The 18,641-nt window shown below is 40.1% G+C and overlaps 1 protein-coding gene across 5 annotated transcripts in view; it reads left to right on the top strand.

Moving 5' to 3' along the window:
- The window catches only part of Ptx1 (pituitary homeobox homolog Ptx1), a 141,737-nt gene extending 125,735 nt beyond the window's left edge, over window positions 1-16,002 (top strand). For all 5 annotated transcript variants that reach the window (XM_083131411.1, XM_083131410.1, XM_083131408.1 and 2 more), the window contains one exon: window positions 15,264-16,002. In XM_083131411.1, coding sequence (XP_082987537.1) covers window positions 15,264-15,863 — 600 coding nt within the window. In that variant the 3' untranslated portion in view covers window positions 15,864-16,002. The remainder of the gene's footprint in view (window positions 1-15,263) is intronic.
- Window positions 16,003-18,641: the final 2,639 nt, after the last annotated feature.

The following is an 18,641-nucleotide window of genomic DNA, read 5'->3' as shown; positions in this document are numbered from 1 at the left end:
ACAAGCTCTGCCGCCTCCCATACCGTTCATCAAGAATGAAAAAAAATCATTATTTTCTGTATTACTATTTTTACTATTAACTGGCATGCTGTATTAATTATATGATAGTTACATACAAAAAATGTAACAAAGCGATATGACATAAATTATATAAATTACATTTTAACATTTACCTTGTTTTTCAGAGAAGACATTTATTTTTACTTTATTTAAGTGATAGGTACATACCATCGTACAAAAAATGTAACAAAGCGATATGACATAAATTATATAAATTGCGACACACCACCTACTTCTTGAATAATATTATCGAGCAATTAACAGTAGAATAGCACAATGCGAAACCCTTTTAATAATGCTTGCGCCGACAGTTTAATTCTCAACAATTCAACGCGAATCACATGCTCTTGCTATGCGGCCAATGCCGGCAGTAACAAGGAACGGCGTTCCTGGAAAGCAGCCAAGCCGGTGTTGTCTTTCAAAAGCAAGCGGCAGGCTCCACGTTCTTGCCGCAATCGCCGACCTGGATCAGCACAATACTGTACATTCGAAACAACAACGTCGGTAATTAAAACAACAAATTAGTAAACTAGTTCCGAGCCCTGCTAGCCTATCTCTCTTAAGAAATATTCTTCGTTAATTTATATTTACAATACAACATTAAGTCATTCTATTCGTGTGTCCGGAGAAAAAAAGAGACAATCCGAGAATTAGGTATTCCTTATAAATTTGAAACAAAGAATCGTGCCGCCCCTACCAAAGTGCCGCTCTAGGCCCTGGCCTATGAGGCCTATTGGGATATCCTGGCCTGCTTCGGGGAGGAGGTTGTCGCTTCTTGCCCAACCAGTAGGCCTAATTGGTTGTTTGTCCGCATGTTCCTTCGTAGGTAAACGCGGCAAGAGAGGGTCACTGCCATAAAGGTGATCCCCGCGACGACTCCACTGTAATGCTAAGATTGTCTCGGCTGTTTTTTGAGTGTCTCCTCATCAATTTCATCATATCATCACTCATCCCCATCTTCGCGATTAGCCAAAAGTGGCATAAAAGCGAAGTAAAATAAACCAATCAATCAAGTCGACCTCCGTGACGGAGAGCTGAGCGCAGCGCGTTAAGACGTCAGGGGTCCCCGGTTCGAATCCTGGTTAAGACATGGATGTTTGTATTTGTCTCTCCTGATTGAAAAGTAGATAATTGATTTTAATTTATATGAGATTGATGTGAAAACTGCCGCTTAGGAGTTTTCCTTAAAAAAAAGGGGGGCGGGGGGTTGGTAGAGGAAGAAGAAATCAATCAACAAACACTCGGAAGAAAAAAACGAAATTATAGAGATCAGCGCCAAGAGAGAAACACACAGGTTAGAAACTAACTATGATTTGCCACAAAATCGTCATTTGGTGACATCATAACATGAGATATACCATGGTAGCCCATTACAGTATTACGAGTAAAACTACTTTTATAGCAGAAAATATAATAAAGGAAATACCTAATTACCTTTCGAACCATTTCTGGGGCGACAATCAGGAGGAAATCATTAAAACACGTTCTATAATTTATATTCGTTTCAGGCAGTTAAAGAGTCAGTACACGTTAAACTGTGTTCTATTTCAGGCTAGACCAGTTGTTCTCAACGTTTTCATGAGGCCCATAAGCATAGGAGCCGGCAGAATTACTTTCAGCCAGTTTATAATAATATTTTTGCTAACATCGTGTACATTAACTTGTACATCCAAAGTTTTAGCAGAAAATATTTGGAACTCTTTTATTGATTTCCTCTTTTAGTCATAGCTCTCTGAAAATGCTTGTTTTTCATTGTTTTCAAAGTTTGAGCACCAATATCTCTGATACCTAATAAAAATTTGATATTTACAGCGTAAAGAGTACTCGATGAAAGGCACCTGTAAAAAAAATGATTATCTTGCATGGATAACAAATTTACAACAGGGGGAAGTTAGTCCAAAAAGGCAAATCGACATTGTTAGTTAGAAAGAATATTTTAATAAACTATTATGCACTTAGAATCATTGTATTTAGGCTATTAATTACATTATGTGAATGGTATAGTAAACCTGTTAGTATAGCTATTATGTATGAAAAGGTGTGTAAAGCAAAGGTTTGTCTGAACAAGTTAAGATATCAAATACAGAAATAATTCAGTTATATCAGAATATATACCTTGTCATTTTCAAGTATGTAAAGATGCAACAAGCAAGCAAGTTACTTAATGCAGAGCATATTAATGTTTGAACTTGTGAGTGTGTGTGTTATACCAGGACATTTTAATTGTCAGACTAATTACTAGGGAAAGGATTTTAAGGTGCAAAATTATGGTCGGAAAAGGGAAAAAAAGTTCTGAAAATGTTTTCAAAAAGGTACAGAAAAGGTGCTGATATAATGCATTTATTCAATGCTCTCTTTTTCTGCACCTTCTGTATTTAATGCGCGTGGTCCGCATAGAGAACTGTGGTTCTGTCGAATAGCTTTTGCTGAAGTTTGTGTTTTCTCTCGTGTGTCTTGCTACATTATCTTGGGAACTATTTTGGCTGCAATGATTATATTATACCAATTATAGCTCTCGTTCTGCTCTACAAAATGAGACTATAGGATTTTATGTAGCTGCTCAAGAAGAGTGAATATCGTTTATTTTCCTGACCAATGTTTTAACAAAACATGAAAGAAAAGAAAGGGAAAAGGTGTTGAAGCATCAAAGAGGGGGTAAGAAGGGGATAAAGGTGCTAATCACACGAAAAGGTGCAACAAAGTGTGTTCATTTTACTTGATTTCATGTCCTAAAATACATATCTCAAAAGATCGGTATGAAAATGGCTAAATTTTTGGAAAGGTGCTGCACCTTAAAATCCGTTCCCTACTAATTACATTGTCCGAACCATTAGTACACCCAACGGCTAAAGAAATAGTACACGAATTGGCCACCACCGTTTTCATTCATTCTGTTTTTCACAATGTGATGATTAGGGCTCGGAAGTTGAAGACCTATAAAGTGCCAAAAAAAAGACCTAAAAATGTAAAAAAAAAAGGACCTAAAAACGAAAAAAGGACGTATAAATGTGATCCAAAATAATTAATAACTTCAGTTCTAAGTACATATTTAATGAATATGCGCGGCACCTCCTTATCGGACTTGAGATCATTGCAGGTGCGTGCTGTCTGGTCGTATACACCGTGCCGAAAGCTTTTATAAAAAAAAAAAAAATTCCAGAGGGATGGTTCAAATACGTATATTTATTATTATTTTTTTTATTTCCTTACTACAGAAATGATGTTTAAGAGGTGATGAACTGATGATGATTCGAATTGAGAATGGGCAGTAACAATGTAGTCGAAAGAAGGTGAAGTTGCAAAAAAAAAAAAAAAAAAAAAAAAAGCCGTTAAGACCTAAAAAGGCTAAAAAAGGACCAATAAGCCAAAAATCGCCGAAAAAGGCAAAAAAGGACAAATAAAACCCCCCTTTTTTAGGCCTACAATGACCCAAAATGAACATATATTATGTTGGGCCTCGGCTTCGGACACTATGAAAAAAAAAAAAAAGAATTTTTCCTCAACTCCCGAGCCCTAGTGATGATCATAAATTGAAATAAACACATGAATCGGCATAAAGCTACACCTGCTTTGCATAAAAAGATTTCTAATTTGGTTATTTTACATCACTCTTCTACCTCTTAAGTGAGTCATGATCACGAGGACAGATGTGAAATTATTAATAGTGAGGAGACATACACAATGTCGACACATGCCTGACCAGGGTTTGACCATGTTACCTCTGGGTTCCTAAATGCCTTGCCGACTTCTCTGCCTTGGATGCATGCCTATGTAAATAAACACACATGAGGAAACTGAAAACATTTTATTTTTTACTCACCGAACTAATGAGACTAATGTTAAAACAATATATTTTGGTAATTTAAATGTAAGAGGTTTTTAAGACACAGTAAATAAATTTTCAAGCCCGACTTCGCGACCAATCGAACGCCCCCTCAGGACCCAGCAGTGGGTCGCGCTCCACAGGTTGATAAACGATGGGCTAGACTGTAAGTTGTGAGAATTTCGTCGTGTTTTTCAATTACTTCGTAACAAAGGCACTTTTGACCCGGCAGTACGAGCAGCTAGCGCGCATGCAATATTCTTAAATGGCGATCATCGCGCAAAACTTTAAGTTTGTTCTCTTCCACAACTTGGCAGACTATTCCGTGTGTGTGTGTTTGTGCATGTGTAATCTGTTCACGATATTACATTCCAGGCTTAAGTTTCAAGTGTTTTGTTCCATTAATTAGGATGTGGCCGCATGCAGATCCTCGCATTCTCCGGGTGCAGCACGCAGAGTCTTAGCCGGCGGTTTTCTTGCTCGCGTTCTCTTTGAATCCGCTAGGCCCCTCCTGATGCCCCGGGTTAACCAGAAGAAAAGGGTGATTTTCCCCGGCGGGGGGAACAGGCAGGATAGAGTGGAGCAGGAAAGAACAGCTCAGCGAGCGGGATTTCTGGGGGATATAGCAAATCCTGCACTCATGATCCCAACGAATTTATTTTTAATGAAGTGAAAGGTGTTGTAATTTTGGAGAAAGTCCGGCGTTTGAGGACAAGGAGAGGCGGTTGTGAAACTTTACACGTTCGGGCAAACATCTGACCACGTGCAACTTTCCTATTTTGGAAGTGTAAGACATGGGGAAATGATCAGAGGGGAAATTGCATATCACAATATATCTATTAAATTTAATTAACAGCAAGAATATCTTTTAAGGCGCGAGAATTTCGAATATTAATTAAAAGAAGAATTTAAGCAAACAAATTCTTCTGTTATCAAAATATTTTGTATATTTTCTTGTAAAAGTTTTTTAAGGATTGTCTGAAATTAGACCTTCAACAAGTCAATTTAGAGCAATCGGATGGATATTAATATGATACCTGTGTACGTTGTTTATTGGAAACATCTAATTGTTTAACTGTGGAATGGCACTGAACTATCATCAGTTACATGAACGTTAGATTTGAAACTATTTAAAAGTATAAATAATAATAATTGCAATTTTTGAACCCATAAACCTCCAGATTATGAGTCAAGCACTTCAACCGTTGTCCTATGAGGGAACTCAACATTTTTTTATTTGAAGTGAAATTCCTTCTTCGTAAATTCTTCAAACAGAAGAGGTGTTGAATGTCAGCCAAATTAGAATGTATATTCTTCTTTTGACACACGATCCCTTCGCTTGGCTCGTTAAATAAGAGGTTATTCGGGCACGGACCCCGATAATAACGACGGAGTCAATGTGATGGATGGTTGCCTCTCGTGTCATTCCCGACTTCCCCTCGACCACGAACGATCCTTCTATTGTCGATTCCGTTATGTTATATAGTCTGGAGAGAATTACAGAGTTAATCCTGTGCAGATGAGAACCCGGGATGCCCCTATAAATACAGGAGTCGCATGTAATAACTCGGCAGAAGGCAAGCGGGACCCAGCGCAAGGAAAACTGAGCAAATGTGATTCAACTGCAGATCCCAAGACGGGAAACCGTATTGTTTCATTCAAAAAGTAATGGACGTCAGGGAGATAAACGACATTGGGGTGCGATACTGGCAGGGTGTCCCCCATATTACGGTCCCCCTCCGATCCCCTCCTCCCTCTTTTATCTGTATCAGATTTCTGGTTGTAAGCCATTATTCCACCTTGTCGCCCCTTCTTCCTTCAAACCTCTCCCTGTTGTGGTTGGGCAAGTAGCTCATCCGTTTGAACCCCATCATCACCAGGGAAAATGAACAAAAGAGCAACAAGAAGCACTGTTTTTGATTGAATAACAATGTAATTTGCAGTGACGTTCCTTAATTCGTGCTTCTTGGTGTCCCCCTGGCGGTCGGAAAGAGATCTAATTTTCTGGTCCATTGGTGTGCGATGCGCATCAGCAACGAAGCAGGCCGTCGGCAACCTGAGTTACCCTTCTCGACCGTTCGTTCAAAAAGTACAGGAATATACATTGTAAATCATCAAGAATGTATAGCGGTAATAATCGCTGCGACAAAAGGGTCTATGGCCTCGTTTGTGAGTCTGTGGTGATCGTAGGAGATGGGATCTAGATGATCATACAAAGGGCGATATTAAACCCTTCGGGGATTTTCGAAACAAGACTAAGAACGAGACAAACGGAAAGACGAGACGAGACTTAAGTGTCCGAGACTCTGTCTCGTTTGATATTTTGAAAATTTAGGTAAACCGCATTCACCTTATAAAACATTCTTTTCAGTCACACACAACGTATTTCTACCTGATAGATAAGAGCCTCATATTTTATGTCGAAATGTCAAGTTTAACAAGTAAATATTTTAAAGATGTAAGGAATGACCATTTCCAAAGACACTTCCACGTATGCTGCAGACTAACGAGTCTATTTCGCCTGTACCTGTATATATGGTTCTCTGTAGGAATTGTGTTGTGTCGTCCATATGTGTTTGTGATTGATTGTACCTTCATCCACTTCGCAATTAGTCAAAAGTAACACAAACGCGAAGTAAAATAAATCAAATGATTCTTTCAAGTAAATATTTGAAGATATGAAATGCTTTACTTTGTACAGTAAATCTTTGAAGCTACAGAGTTTTATTCAACACATTTACGTGGTGTATATATACAATATATCAATGTGTTGATATACGTATTACTAAATTGCACCACGAAGTTATTCAGACTACCCAGATGCATATTCAACATGAAATATAGCATCAAGATTAGAAAAGTAATTAGCGTACGCAAGGGCGCCCGCAGAGGGGGCCAGGCGGGCACTTGGCCCCTGAGATATCTGTAATAACTTCATATAATTCAAATTTTGAAATTGTAGCGTGAAAACATGGACGAGGGGTGCAGATAAAGACAACAGGTAAAGCACTTTATCGTATACTATAGTGCTGGAGATGCTTTATGTTTCACGTTTCCTCAACTTTAAGCACTGATATATTATCCTGAGCGTACGTAAGCATTAAAAATGAAATTGCATTAGATAGTGAGAAATTGATCGCAATTTGTTGTCGGAACAGCCGGTCTCCGTGACGTAGTGGTTATTACAGTGCACTACTACACCAGGGTCCCAGTTTTGCATCTCGGCCTGGGCATGGATGTTTGTCAGTGTCCATTCATCAATTTCATCATATCATCACTCATCCCCATCTTCGCAAATTTGCCAAAAGTGGCGCAAGAAGCGAAGTAAAATAAAGCAAATCAATCAATCGAATCTCGACCTGGGGTCTCGGGTTCGAATCGCAACCTGGGGTCTCTGCTTCGATACTCGGTGGAGGCACATAGTGGTTCGGATCCCACTTTAAATTGTAGGTCCAGACCCAATTAGTCTTTCTGTGCATAAAGTGGACTTAAAACACCAACTCAATCAATCGAATCGCGGCCTGGACATGGGTGTTCCTTGTGACTGTCATTTTGTCAAATAATCACCCATTCTCATCATCACGATTAGTCAAAAGTGTAGAAGAGCAACGTTAAATAACACAAATCAAATTAAAGTTGTTGAAAGATGCTTTTAAACATCACACAACTAACTCTTAAAAAATGTTCATTCGGTAAATAAAGAGGCCTGTAAATTCTACATTAAGTCTCTATGATATTTTATGTGTTATTCGCATGATGGGGTGTAGGGTCATATCTGTTCGACTCTAAGCTTGACGAACAGAAGCATGCAGACCTTATTTCGTCGATTTCTGGAGCCCATGATTGCAGTTAATATTCACCTCAGTGGGTGGTGATGAAATGAAACGAGGGGAGAGAGAGCCCCCACCACCCCCTATTGCGTGTGGCCGTGTGCAGAGAGCGCAATAAAGCGATGGAAAACTGAATAACTGCAGAAATTGCCGCCAACATAAATCTTGCTTCGAATATAAGCTAGAATTGCAGTGGCTTACATTGGGTAATCTCTGCCCCCGATCGTATATTGTTTGGTGGCTTTGGATTCGTCAGCAAATAAACACGCGTATTTATATAGATATCTTGTTGATTGAACATGGATTGCATGAACGATGTGTGGATGGGAGTTTTGGCAAACAAATGAAGAGAAATAAAGCCCCGCCTGGAATTAGCGACGTCAATCAATTCTTATAATTCAGGCGGTTTTATGCAACGGTTTTTTGTTGTCCCTGCTGTTTCGTATGAAATGAGTGAGTGGGATGCGCCATTGTTGTTATGGAAAAACTCCTAAGTTTTTTTTTGTGTGTTTGCGTTCAATACCCTGTCACCCGTAACCGGTTCTTACCCAGTAATAGCTTTCAGATGTCCTTAACAATCAGTGTTCGAAGTGAAGTCATTTTGTATGTATTTTCCTTATTTTACGTCGCCTCTCTTCCACTTTTGTCTAATCGCGACGATGAGGATCGATGATGATAAAGTAAAATTGATGAAGAGACACTCAGAAAGCAATACCTATGTCCAGCTCACGACTCGAACACGGAACCTTCACTAGAGGCCTCCTATAACGCTACTTACAACAAATAAAACTATGTATACTATCTCTGAGTATAAAATCTCCACACCCTAGTTAAAAGCGGAGGCTGTAAAGGGACACTCAGCACACATTCGACAAACACGACAACACGATCGGATAAAGGATTATCCTGGCGCCAGGGCATCGTTAGTCTTCAAGTACAGGGTGGCTACTCACCGGGAATTCCTTGAATTCCGGGAATTATGCGTGGATTCTGCTTACATTGCATTTGTAAGAAAGAAAGCTACGTGAAAAATAAAACAGAATTTTCTCAATAATGATTACTTTGTTATTGATCTTTCCAGAACAATATATGGGACAAGCGGAAGATTGTTGCAAGATATGATATCTTGAAGTTGATTAGGTAAATTTGAAATTCTTATACAATTATCATTTTTTCATAAATTACTATATTCCGTAACATTTGTGACTTGTGTTTGTAGATGTATTTCTAGTCTGAGTACGCGAGATGCCAAATGTAAATTCCGCACCTTAAATTAAATATACATACCGTTCAATTGAATTTAATTAGAATTTTTGGGTACATTGGAATCGCACAAGCCATTTATATTGTTAATATATTTGTGTGTGGGTGGTGAGAGGCGGTAATACGTAAGGTTGAAATAGAGAAAACATTTTCTTGTAGCCTTGAATTTTTTGGAATTTCGCCGTGAAAACCGGGAATTATTCTTGGTCCTAGAGTGGCCGCCCTGAAGTATACCGGGATGTACTGCAGAGTAAGTGAGGTTGACTTTTGGGTTCCTTCTCAAAGAAGGCAGCAGCAGCGTGGTGATGATCACATCATCTCCACAAAATGTGTGTGTGGGGGGGGGGGGTCTGCTTCCACATCCCTCTACGTGCCTTGACGGTACAACGAGCAAGGAAAACTTTACCTGTCTTTTATCCATTATCAATCAATAACACGCGTGTTGTTTAAAGTGAGGGATTTCTTCTTAAAGAAAGAGAACTTGTTGTCTCCTAGCAGGGAAATTCTATGACACTGTTGTTGTGTGCCGTTTCTTCAGAAGTGAGCAACCACTGAATCTCCTTCGGTCACTTCACTTCCCGCTCTCGAGCGAACCGCAAGTAGAGCGGCCCTTATCAAGAGACATCACTTGAGAAGGCTCAAAAAGGATTCAGGAGTCTTGTGAGGAGCTTTCAAGATGCTAGCAGAAGAAGGAAAATAAACAGTCCTTCAAGGGAATACACGTTCTTCGCTCCACACACGGCCATTGTGTCAAGTCCGGGGCGGCTTAAGGGTCGGGCAACTCGGGGGTCACCAAACCGGACCGTCCCGCTTGACCTTATTTGTGATTACATAAGCATTGGTATTTGCTTGAGTTTATTATTAAGTCTATTTTATGCACAGAAAGGCTGATCAGGACTGGACCTACTGTTGAATGAAAGTGAGATCCGAACCACTATGCGTCTCCATCGGGTGCGTAACTAATAAGAGCTGGATATATTGTTTACAAAATAAATTGAAGTTACTGCTGCATAACATAATACGCACATTTCAAAATCTGGTAGCAGTTAAAGATACGAAATTACTGTTATTTTGATGTCATTACGTTGGTATTTAATCAACACGCACCTACTGAAATAAACGTGTTCTTTAACAGTAATACTATTTTTCGTCATTAAAACCGTAAATATATAACGTGGTCATGTTTTCTATTTGATTGGTTGATTTGGTGTTTTAAGTCCACTTTATGCACAGTAAGGCTAATCGGGACTGGACCTACAGTTTAAAGTGGAATCCGAATCACATGTACCTCCACCGGGTATCGAACCCGGGACCCCTTGATTAGTTTTCTATTTGAGGAAGGTGGAAAGTATAGGAGGACCAGGATAGATAGAGGGGGTTAGTAGGGAGAGCACCAAAATCCACCTCGCCCGGTTGAAAATTTTATCTTGAGCCCCCTCTGGTTAATTCCCACTAGATGTCGCTTTAGTGGACACTCAAAGCAATCTAATAACAGTCGGTGACTGTGTAACATCGTGTTACGAAAGATGACTGCAAGTTTCACTATGTGCTATATGAAGCTGTACGAAGACTTCATTCGGATTCGATACCCAATGGAGGCACATGCACAGTGGTTCGGATTCCTAAACTGTAGGTTCGGTCCTGATTAGCCTATCTGAACGTCAAGTGGAGTTATAATAACAAAAACAAACAGGACTCGTCCAATCACTAATTCATCAGTTGGCTATTCATTCGCATCGTCGCGATGAATGCAAGAGATAGTATTCAACATGTATTCACCAATAACAATTGTTAGACAACCTACTGCAAATTTGATTCTTGAAGGGATATTTCCATAATGTAAAATGGCGCTTAGAATTTACGAAGCATATCCAATGAACGCATATTTACACATGAGAATCTGCGTGAAACACGAGAGATTCCAACGCACGAAGAAAACAGCACAAGTTGTCTTTCTGCTATATGTCAAGAAAGATGGTGGATAGGAGTTAAACAATATCGGATCTAGCATTCGAAAAGAAGGGGGAACCTTTTTAGGACATGGGTAATTCGATGGTAGACCACCTGCATGGATCCGGTCACTAGTTCACATTGGACCAACTGAAAACGGACAGAACAAAGCCCGTAGCACTTTACGCAATAAGCTTCCGTCCATATTTTGTCTACGCACTGGTTTTACTTCCAGAACTTTCATGAAAATTTTAGTGATCAGTACACGAGAGCTGTTCTAAGTAATATAAGACCTGATTTACTTGTATATCCTTAAATAAGTGCATTAAAGCAGCACATGTTCTTAGTATCGTCATATTTAAATTGTTATTACCCTTTCCCAAAAACACAGGCAACAAATTCAACAGGAAAACAATTATTTTCACAATATTCAAAGTCATTGTTTCATCGTCACTGAATGTGAAATCACAAACTTCGTAACAATTATTAGATGTACCATTCATTATTTTTTGTGTTTATTATTATACATCGTATTCTTCAACTTTTGGCTAATTGCGACGATGAGCCGGCACATCGCGCTACGACGACACGGGTCCCGGGTTCGAATCCCGGCCTGGGCATGGATACGATTGTGAGTGTCCGTCCACTCATCAATTTCATCATATCATCACTCATCCCCATCTTCGCAAATTAGTCAAAAGTGGCACAAGAAGCGAACTAAAATATGGGATATCAATCGATGAATCAATTTCGACGATGAGGATGAGTGACAATTGGATGACGATGAGGGCCTCACCGGTGGCGCAGTGGTATCGTAGTCGACTTGTAATCAAGGGGTCTCGAATTCAATGCCCGTGGAGGCACAGAGTGGTTCGAATTCCACTTTAAACAGTAGGTCCAATCCCGATTAGCCTTTCTGTGCACAAAGTGAACTTAAAAACTCAAAACTGAAATGAATTTGATGATGAGTGGCGATTAGATGAATTTGATGAAGAGGCACTCATAGAAGAACACTCAGGGTTTTTTTTTTAAAGAGTAAAAGTTTTCCTTCAATTCTAAATGCCAGTATCCCATGACTCCATTGTTTTCTTTAAATAACATAAATATATTTACTAAAGTTTCAATTGTAATTAACTTACTTATAACCTCATTACTCTGCGGGGAAGTGAAAATATTGCAACGGGGTGAGGAGGGGGAGAGGGTAAATGAGAGTTACGGCACGTCCGCGGGGGTGCGGGCGGAATAATGGCAATTGATTACGCATTTATGCACGCACCCGTACGTGGAAACGCACAATGCACACAAACGCAGACCGCTTCGCTCGTTAGGAAAACAGCGAGCGCCGGGCCGGGCAGCGAGTTTAATTAGATCGACGAGAGACGAGTCCATTCGGTCATTGTTATGGCTTCCGCCGCCACGCTGCGCAATGACACACGAAATGACTTCGGTCGCGGCGGGGGCGGAGGGGGGTGAGCGGGGGAAACATGGCCGATGGGGGGGAGGGTATCGGTACCCGGCCATTGTGCGGTCGAGGTGTGAAATGAAACTGATCCGGGGATTAGAAATGACGCAACACAATGGAAAATGGAATTGGAAAGCGTACCTACCCCCCCGGATGCCTTCGCTGATACACATTGGAAGTTAAAAAAAAGAAGGAAAAAAGAGAATGAGTTACAGCGGTGTCATATTCCATTCCGTGTCATTCATTTCTGGGGAACGTAAATGCGATTTGCATCGCGTAAAAATGTACGCAAAATGTAATGTATTTGATCCGGATTATAAAGGCCACACGTGTGTGTGTGTTCGTCTACGGAAACGTACTTTTAAAAAGTAACCTAGTTATAATTACTTCACTAACAAAAGTAATTCATTTACGTTTACTCATTTTGAAAAATAAGTTACTTTCAAAGAGTCACTTTATTACAGACAAGATATAATTCGTATATCCGGGTATTATTTTTTTATTGATGACCAATCTAAAATTTAAATTAATTTAGCTTATATGCTACAGGATAGCCCTAAAGTCACTATCTATTATAGCCAATGAAGCAACACCGTAATTATATTTATACAGGGCGGGTGAGAAGTAACCAGGCATTGAAAATTTGCTGTATTTTTTTAATATAAAATTAATCAATGTCAATGAAACTTTCTGTACATCTACATTATGGAATAGGATTACATATGTACATACGAATCTCACAATATGATAGCCGATAGGGTGGTAGGTCCATATTTTCTGCATGACACAATGAATGACGAACGCTACGTGAAAACTTTGCAAGGGTATGTTTGGCCCATCGTATCTCCCTGGGGAAATATTGGTGAGCTTTTTTTTTCATGCAAGACTGCGCGCCGCCACACTTTGCACTTATCGTACGGCCCTGGTTGGACCATGATTTTCCGGGACGTTGGCTGGGACGACGAGTGACCTGCCAGAAGTGCAGACCTCAAGCACTGCGACTTTTTCCCGTGGGGTTGTGCAAAGGAAGAAGTGTACAAGACAAACCCTTGCACTGTGAAACAATTAGAGGCACGGATTGGGGATGTTATCACAAACGTCGGGAACGAATTCCTACAGAAGACTGTGGATTCCATCCCCGTTCGTTAGTAGATGCCGCAGGTGCATACATTGAATTCTGAGCTGGCCAGAATACATTGTATAAATGTATATATACAGAATATTTCATTGTAATTGCTTAAATATTACAAAAACTACAGCAAATTTTCAATGCCTTCTCATCCACAATATATATAGCTATAATACACAAACACACACAAACAGAAGTGTGTGTGTGTAATTCGACACATATAGCCATTAACATACGTCAGTTGTAGTCTCCTTTCACCCAAATGTGTAATGCAACTCCATACGACCTACAGTCATTTGAATCGTTCAGCGGTGTTTCGAAACATTGACTGATGAAGTTTGCTCCTTTCAAATTTTCCCGTCTATTTGAGACACCCTTTATATGTATAGGCTTGAACGGTTTATATTTTGAAAGGGAAAACCCCCAGTGGGCAGGAAAGGTGGAAAATAGAGCGAGCAGCGACACCCGAAGTCTCCTCAGCGTAAAGACAGCCGCAAGGAGCCCGATGCATGCGCCAGGGAAGGGACAGCCAGAATTTATGACTTCAATTTGTAGGCAAATTATGTAAACTGTTTTTCCTTCCTTCTCCCGCCCTCCGCCTGTCTGTTCCGAGGGGCGATATATCATGGTTCGGAGGGCAGCAAAGTTGATGATAAGCCTCATCTGTCCCCACTGGCGCAGCCAATCACGGCGGCCATATATCTTCATTGTCGTCCGCAATTAGACGCTTCGTTGGCCGCGACCCAGAGAATGGCTCCGATGGGGGAGGAAGAGCGATGAGTTCCAGAGAGATCGGCGACTGCGACGAAGTGGCTGACGTTAGAAACTATTATCCACGGGGGGGAAAGGGACCCGCAAAAACAAACTTTTTGTCTCTCGGCTCGATAAGGGTCTTGCATTTATACTTCCTCGCGCTCAATCTTACGTAATGCAGTGTCCATGACGCAGAGAGCTTCGCAAGGAATCATTGAACTATTTGATTTATTTTCCTTTTCGTTTCTGCCACTTTTGGCTAATACAGTAGAGTGAAGCTAGGAACCGGTGTGCAATCACAGCGCAGAACGATTATTTTGACAAAATCCTGTTTCCCTGTTGGCTGCTTCGGGGAGGAAGACTTTTATTGTTGCCCAAGAACTAGGCCTAATTGGTTGTTTGACTGCGAGTTCCTTCCTAGGTAATCGCGGCAACAGAGCGTCACTGCCAGAAAGGCGGGTCCCGCGCCGGGAGATATAGCGATTTCACTATAATTGCGAAGATGAGGGTGAATGGAGATAACATAAAGTGCATGGAGAGACAATTGCAAACGCATATGGACGACACAACACAATTCCTACAGACAGTAGCTGCAATTGGGTGTCAAAATTGGGGAAGCAAGGACATTTTACATTCTCTTAGTAGACAAAGTTTCCAGTTAACAATTAACAAAGTCATTGATCTCCATCTCTCCTAAAATTATTGCAAAGTCTATTTTAGGGCACAGAAATATATATATTGCTAATGAGAATGTATTATGCATCTTGTTCATGCCTATATGTTTATTTATGCTTATTGTAATTGGAGAAAATGTTCTGTTATAGTTGACAAGTAAATAAATAAATAAATATATAAAATCTCGATAGGTGCAACTCTGGGGCAAGTACTTTTGTAGACTGATTATGAATACTCCCACGTACTTTTCCCTCATTATAATGTCTCGCTGTTCTTACTTTGCATCATTGTAATTGGAGCGTTTCCCAACCGTTGCAGGTCTGGTTCAAGAACCGCAGGGCCAAGTGGAGGAAGCGGGAGAGGAACGCCATGAACGCCGCCGCCGCAGCAGCAGCAGACTTCAAGAACGGATTCGGAACGCAATTCAACGGCCTTATGCAACCCTTTACGGACACGGACTCTCTCTACTCCTCGTACTCCTCCTACAACAACTGGGCGGCCAAGGTGCCCAGCCCCCTCGGCACCAAGAGCTTCCCTTGGCCTCTCAACTCCGTGAACGTGAACCCCCTCTCCTCGGTGGTCCCCAGCCAGAATTCGGTCCCCTCCGTGGGCATCAACGGCATCAACTGCTTCAACTCCCCGACGGGTGCCATGAATTCCGGCTCCATCATGCCCGCGGTGTCCATGACCACCAGCCTGAGCGTGACGACGCCGACGGGCCAGTGCCCGTACGCGGCGCCGACGCCCCCGTACATGTACCGCGACCAGTGTTCCACCATGTCCTCCAGCATCGCCAGCCTTCGCCTGAAGGCCAAGCAGCATTCCTCGAGCTTCGGGACCTACTCCCCCATGAGCCCCCGCTCCAACACCACCCTCTCCGCCTGCCAGTACGCCACGGTGGACAGGAGCACCGTCTGAGACGTGCTTGCGTGGCACCGCCCGCAGGAAAACGACAACTCTTACCACCACGTCGCCGTGGACCCGCAACCCACGACGCTGACCGCCCTCGGCCAGGAGAACGACAGCAACGACACGGACTACGACGAGAGCCGCGACGCCAAAAAGGGCTCGCTTCTGAAGAACGACCACGTCGATGAAATTTGGCGGATGTCTTCGTCGTAAAAACCTAGCAAGGAAACTTGAACTTCTTTTGAAGCGAGTGTTTGTGCCGTGGTGCACTTCTTGTGATAATATGAACCTTTTGCGACACAGACTCTTGTACACAGCATCGAGGAGGCTAAAAGAAAGAAAAAAATTACTTCTGTGTTTAGTTATCCATGTTTAATTATATAGACCTCTCGGAAGCAATAGTGTATTCACAATAATATCGATGATTTTTTGGTGTGCTTTATCCGTGAGTGTATGAGTGTGCGTGGTTGTATATAGTGCATTATAATTCAACTAAATGATGTTTAATGAAAGCTCTATTTAAGGTTTCTATATAGTGGATGTGACTTTTTCGAGTGTCTTGTTTAGATAGACCGATAGACCACATTCTTCGGTTAAAGGCTTTTCTTTTCCTCTTGCAATAAGGATTTAGCAAGGTTCAAAGTGGTAGGAAACTTAAGTTTAGATTCATCAGTGCATTAGTACAATAAGTAAGTGATATTACTTACTAGAAAGTATACTGTTTTTTTATTTTCTCCAATGAGTGAGAGATTATTTCTGAAATGGCATGTAGTACAAACATGAATGCTACTACATAAAGAATTTATGTTTCATTTAATGAATGCAAGCTTCTTGTAATATGCAGTGAAATAGCCTAGTCATCTCTCGGGTACTTCAATTAACAGTCAAAAGAGAATTTTACAGAAATTAATGAATAATACCCGTTTGAACTGTACTTGTCAGAAACGCAGAAACAACCAAATGTGAAAATAATAACAAACTTCTTCACCCCCAAATACTCTGCAGTTACAGTATTCTAAAACCTGCGTTGAAAGCCTCTTGTATTGAATTTATCGTAATTAGTAATTTGAACTACGTAGTAATAAGTTGAACTGGACTGAATTCTGCACGTCCAAATAAATACACTTTCAGGTCACAATGCTAGTCACCATACAGGTTGAGTGTTATATCTTTTTAATATCACATGTATTCTCCTATATTTTACCTAGCCACCCAAACAATAGTAATATGTTGTTTTTCAATGCATGCTTGCTTCACTATTTTATTTGTGGTAAAGTATTAAGTTACAACAAACCAAAGATTGTAACATAATAATACAACTATGTTTTATTATTCTAGAATAAGTTCGACTGATTCAGGGAGAGAGTTTTTTGTTTATTATTGAATCGTACCTGCATTAGAAATTGTTATTAGGAACTGTGCATCATATGTTTGAGGTGGCATTTGAGTAAGAATTCGTCGCTACATAATTGTATTTTCATTTATTCTCACTCCGTGCTCATAAACAAAAGTTACCAGCAGATCATTTTGTGTAAATTTAACTACGTCAGTAGACATTTTTTTTTAATGTAAAATCAAACTTATTTACAGTTCGCATTGTATATAAATGTTATCATAATTTTACCTTACTAAAATTACTGTTGATGTATTATAATGCGTCACGTGTAAAAGAAATAAAATAAGTACTTAGATATCTTGCAATTTGTAGTTTGTTTATGTAGGTGTTTATGTAGGTGTAAGGATTCCATAATGAAGGGGGTCATAAATTGAAGGCTATAATGACACTGTGATTCCAATCTTTCAAATCGGTGAATATGTGTATGACTATTCACATGTAGGCTACTTACATAGTAACATGTTTCGAGTTATGAAAAATGCAAAGGCGATGGTTGTCTCCGATGTGAATAAGAATTGAATTGTTGTTTTAAGTCCACTTTGTGCACAGAAAGGCTAATCGGGACTGAACCTTGAGACATAACTAATATTAAAATCTCATCAAGTGATTTATAATTAAGATTTCTAAAGTCACTGAACTAAACAATATAAAAATTAACAAAATATGGTAGCAATGTCTATCCCAGTAACACAAACTCTTCCACTCCTAACGCAGAATACTAGGATTAATATTCAATATCTAACTGATCAGAAGATTCAGCCCTATAAACAACACTTAGCTCAGTATTATAATCTTATAATTAAATGAAACAATTCTTCTAGAAACTGCAAAACACTTTCTTAAGCTTCATGATTACACATTAATACAATGTTACACTTATTGAACTTCATTTGTTAAGGGGGTTCTAAAGCCATGTTAAAGCATAGGCCTAAATTTCAATGGATAACCGTACAACGAATATAGATTCGGTAAGGAAGATATTTTCCGATATAAAAGATTGTTTTATTCACTAGAACCTGTGATCCTTATATTTTTGTTACGATTGAAGGTATTTAAGTAAATAACAGAAAATATAAGGTCTCAGTCATGTTCAAACTGCTGCGTACAGATGGCGCTGAAGTGATAGTTTTGTCAATACTAGTGCATTTTTTTTCTTTTATGACTAGTATGGAAGATTTCGTGGTGAAAAAAGGATCACATGCTCTTCCCGCAAGTATCTGAAATACTATGTGAAAAAAAATGAAAACATTTCGTTGCTTCAGAAAGTAGTGGTTATCATTAAAAATTTTGAAGTTGCGTTTCGTGGCAATATACTCCGTGGTGTAGATGTTAGCATACACTGTTGCCAAGATTTCATTCCGTGTTGTCTAACGATATGATCAATGCAAGTT

This window comes from Lepisma saccharinum, chromosome 11 (genome assembly GCF_977018435.1).
Source record: "Lepisma saccharinum chromosome 11, izLepSacc3.1, whole genome shotgun sequence".
Taxonomy (NCBI): Eukaryota; Metazoa; Arthropoda; class Insecta; order Zygentoma; family Lepismatidae; genus Lepisma; species Lepisma saccharinum.
This window is presented reverse-complemented; position numbering and strand designations above follow the sequence as displayed.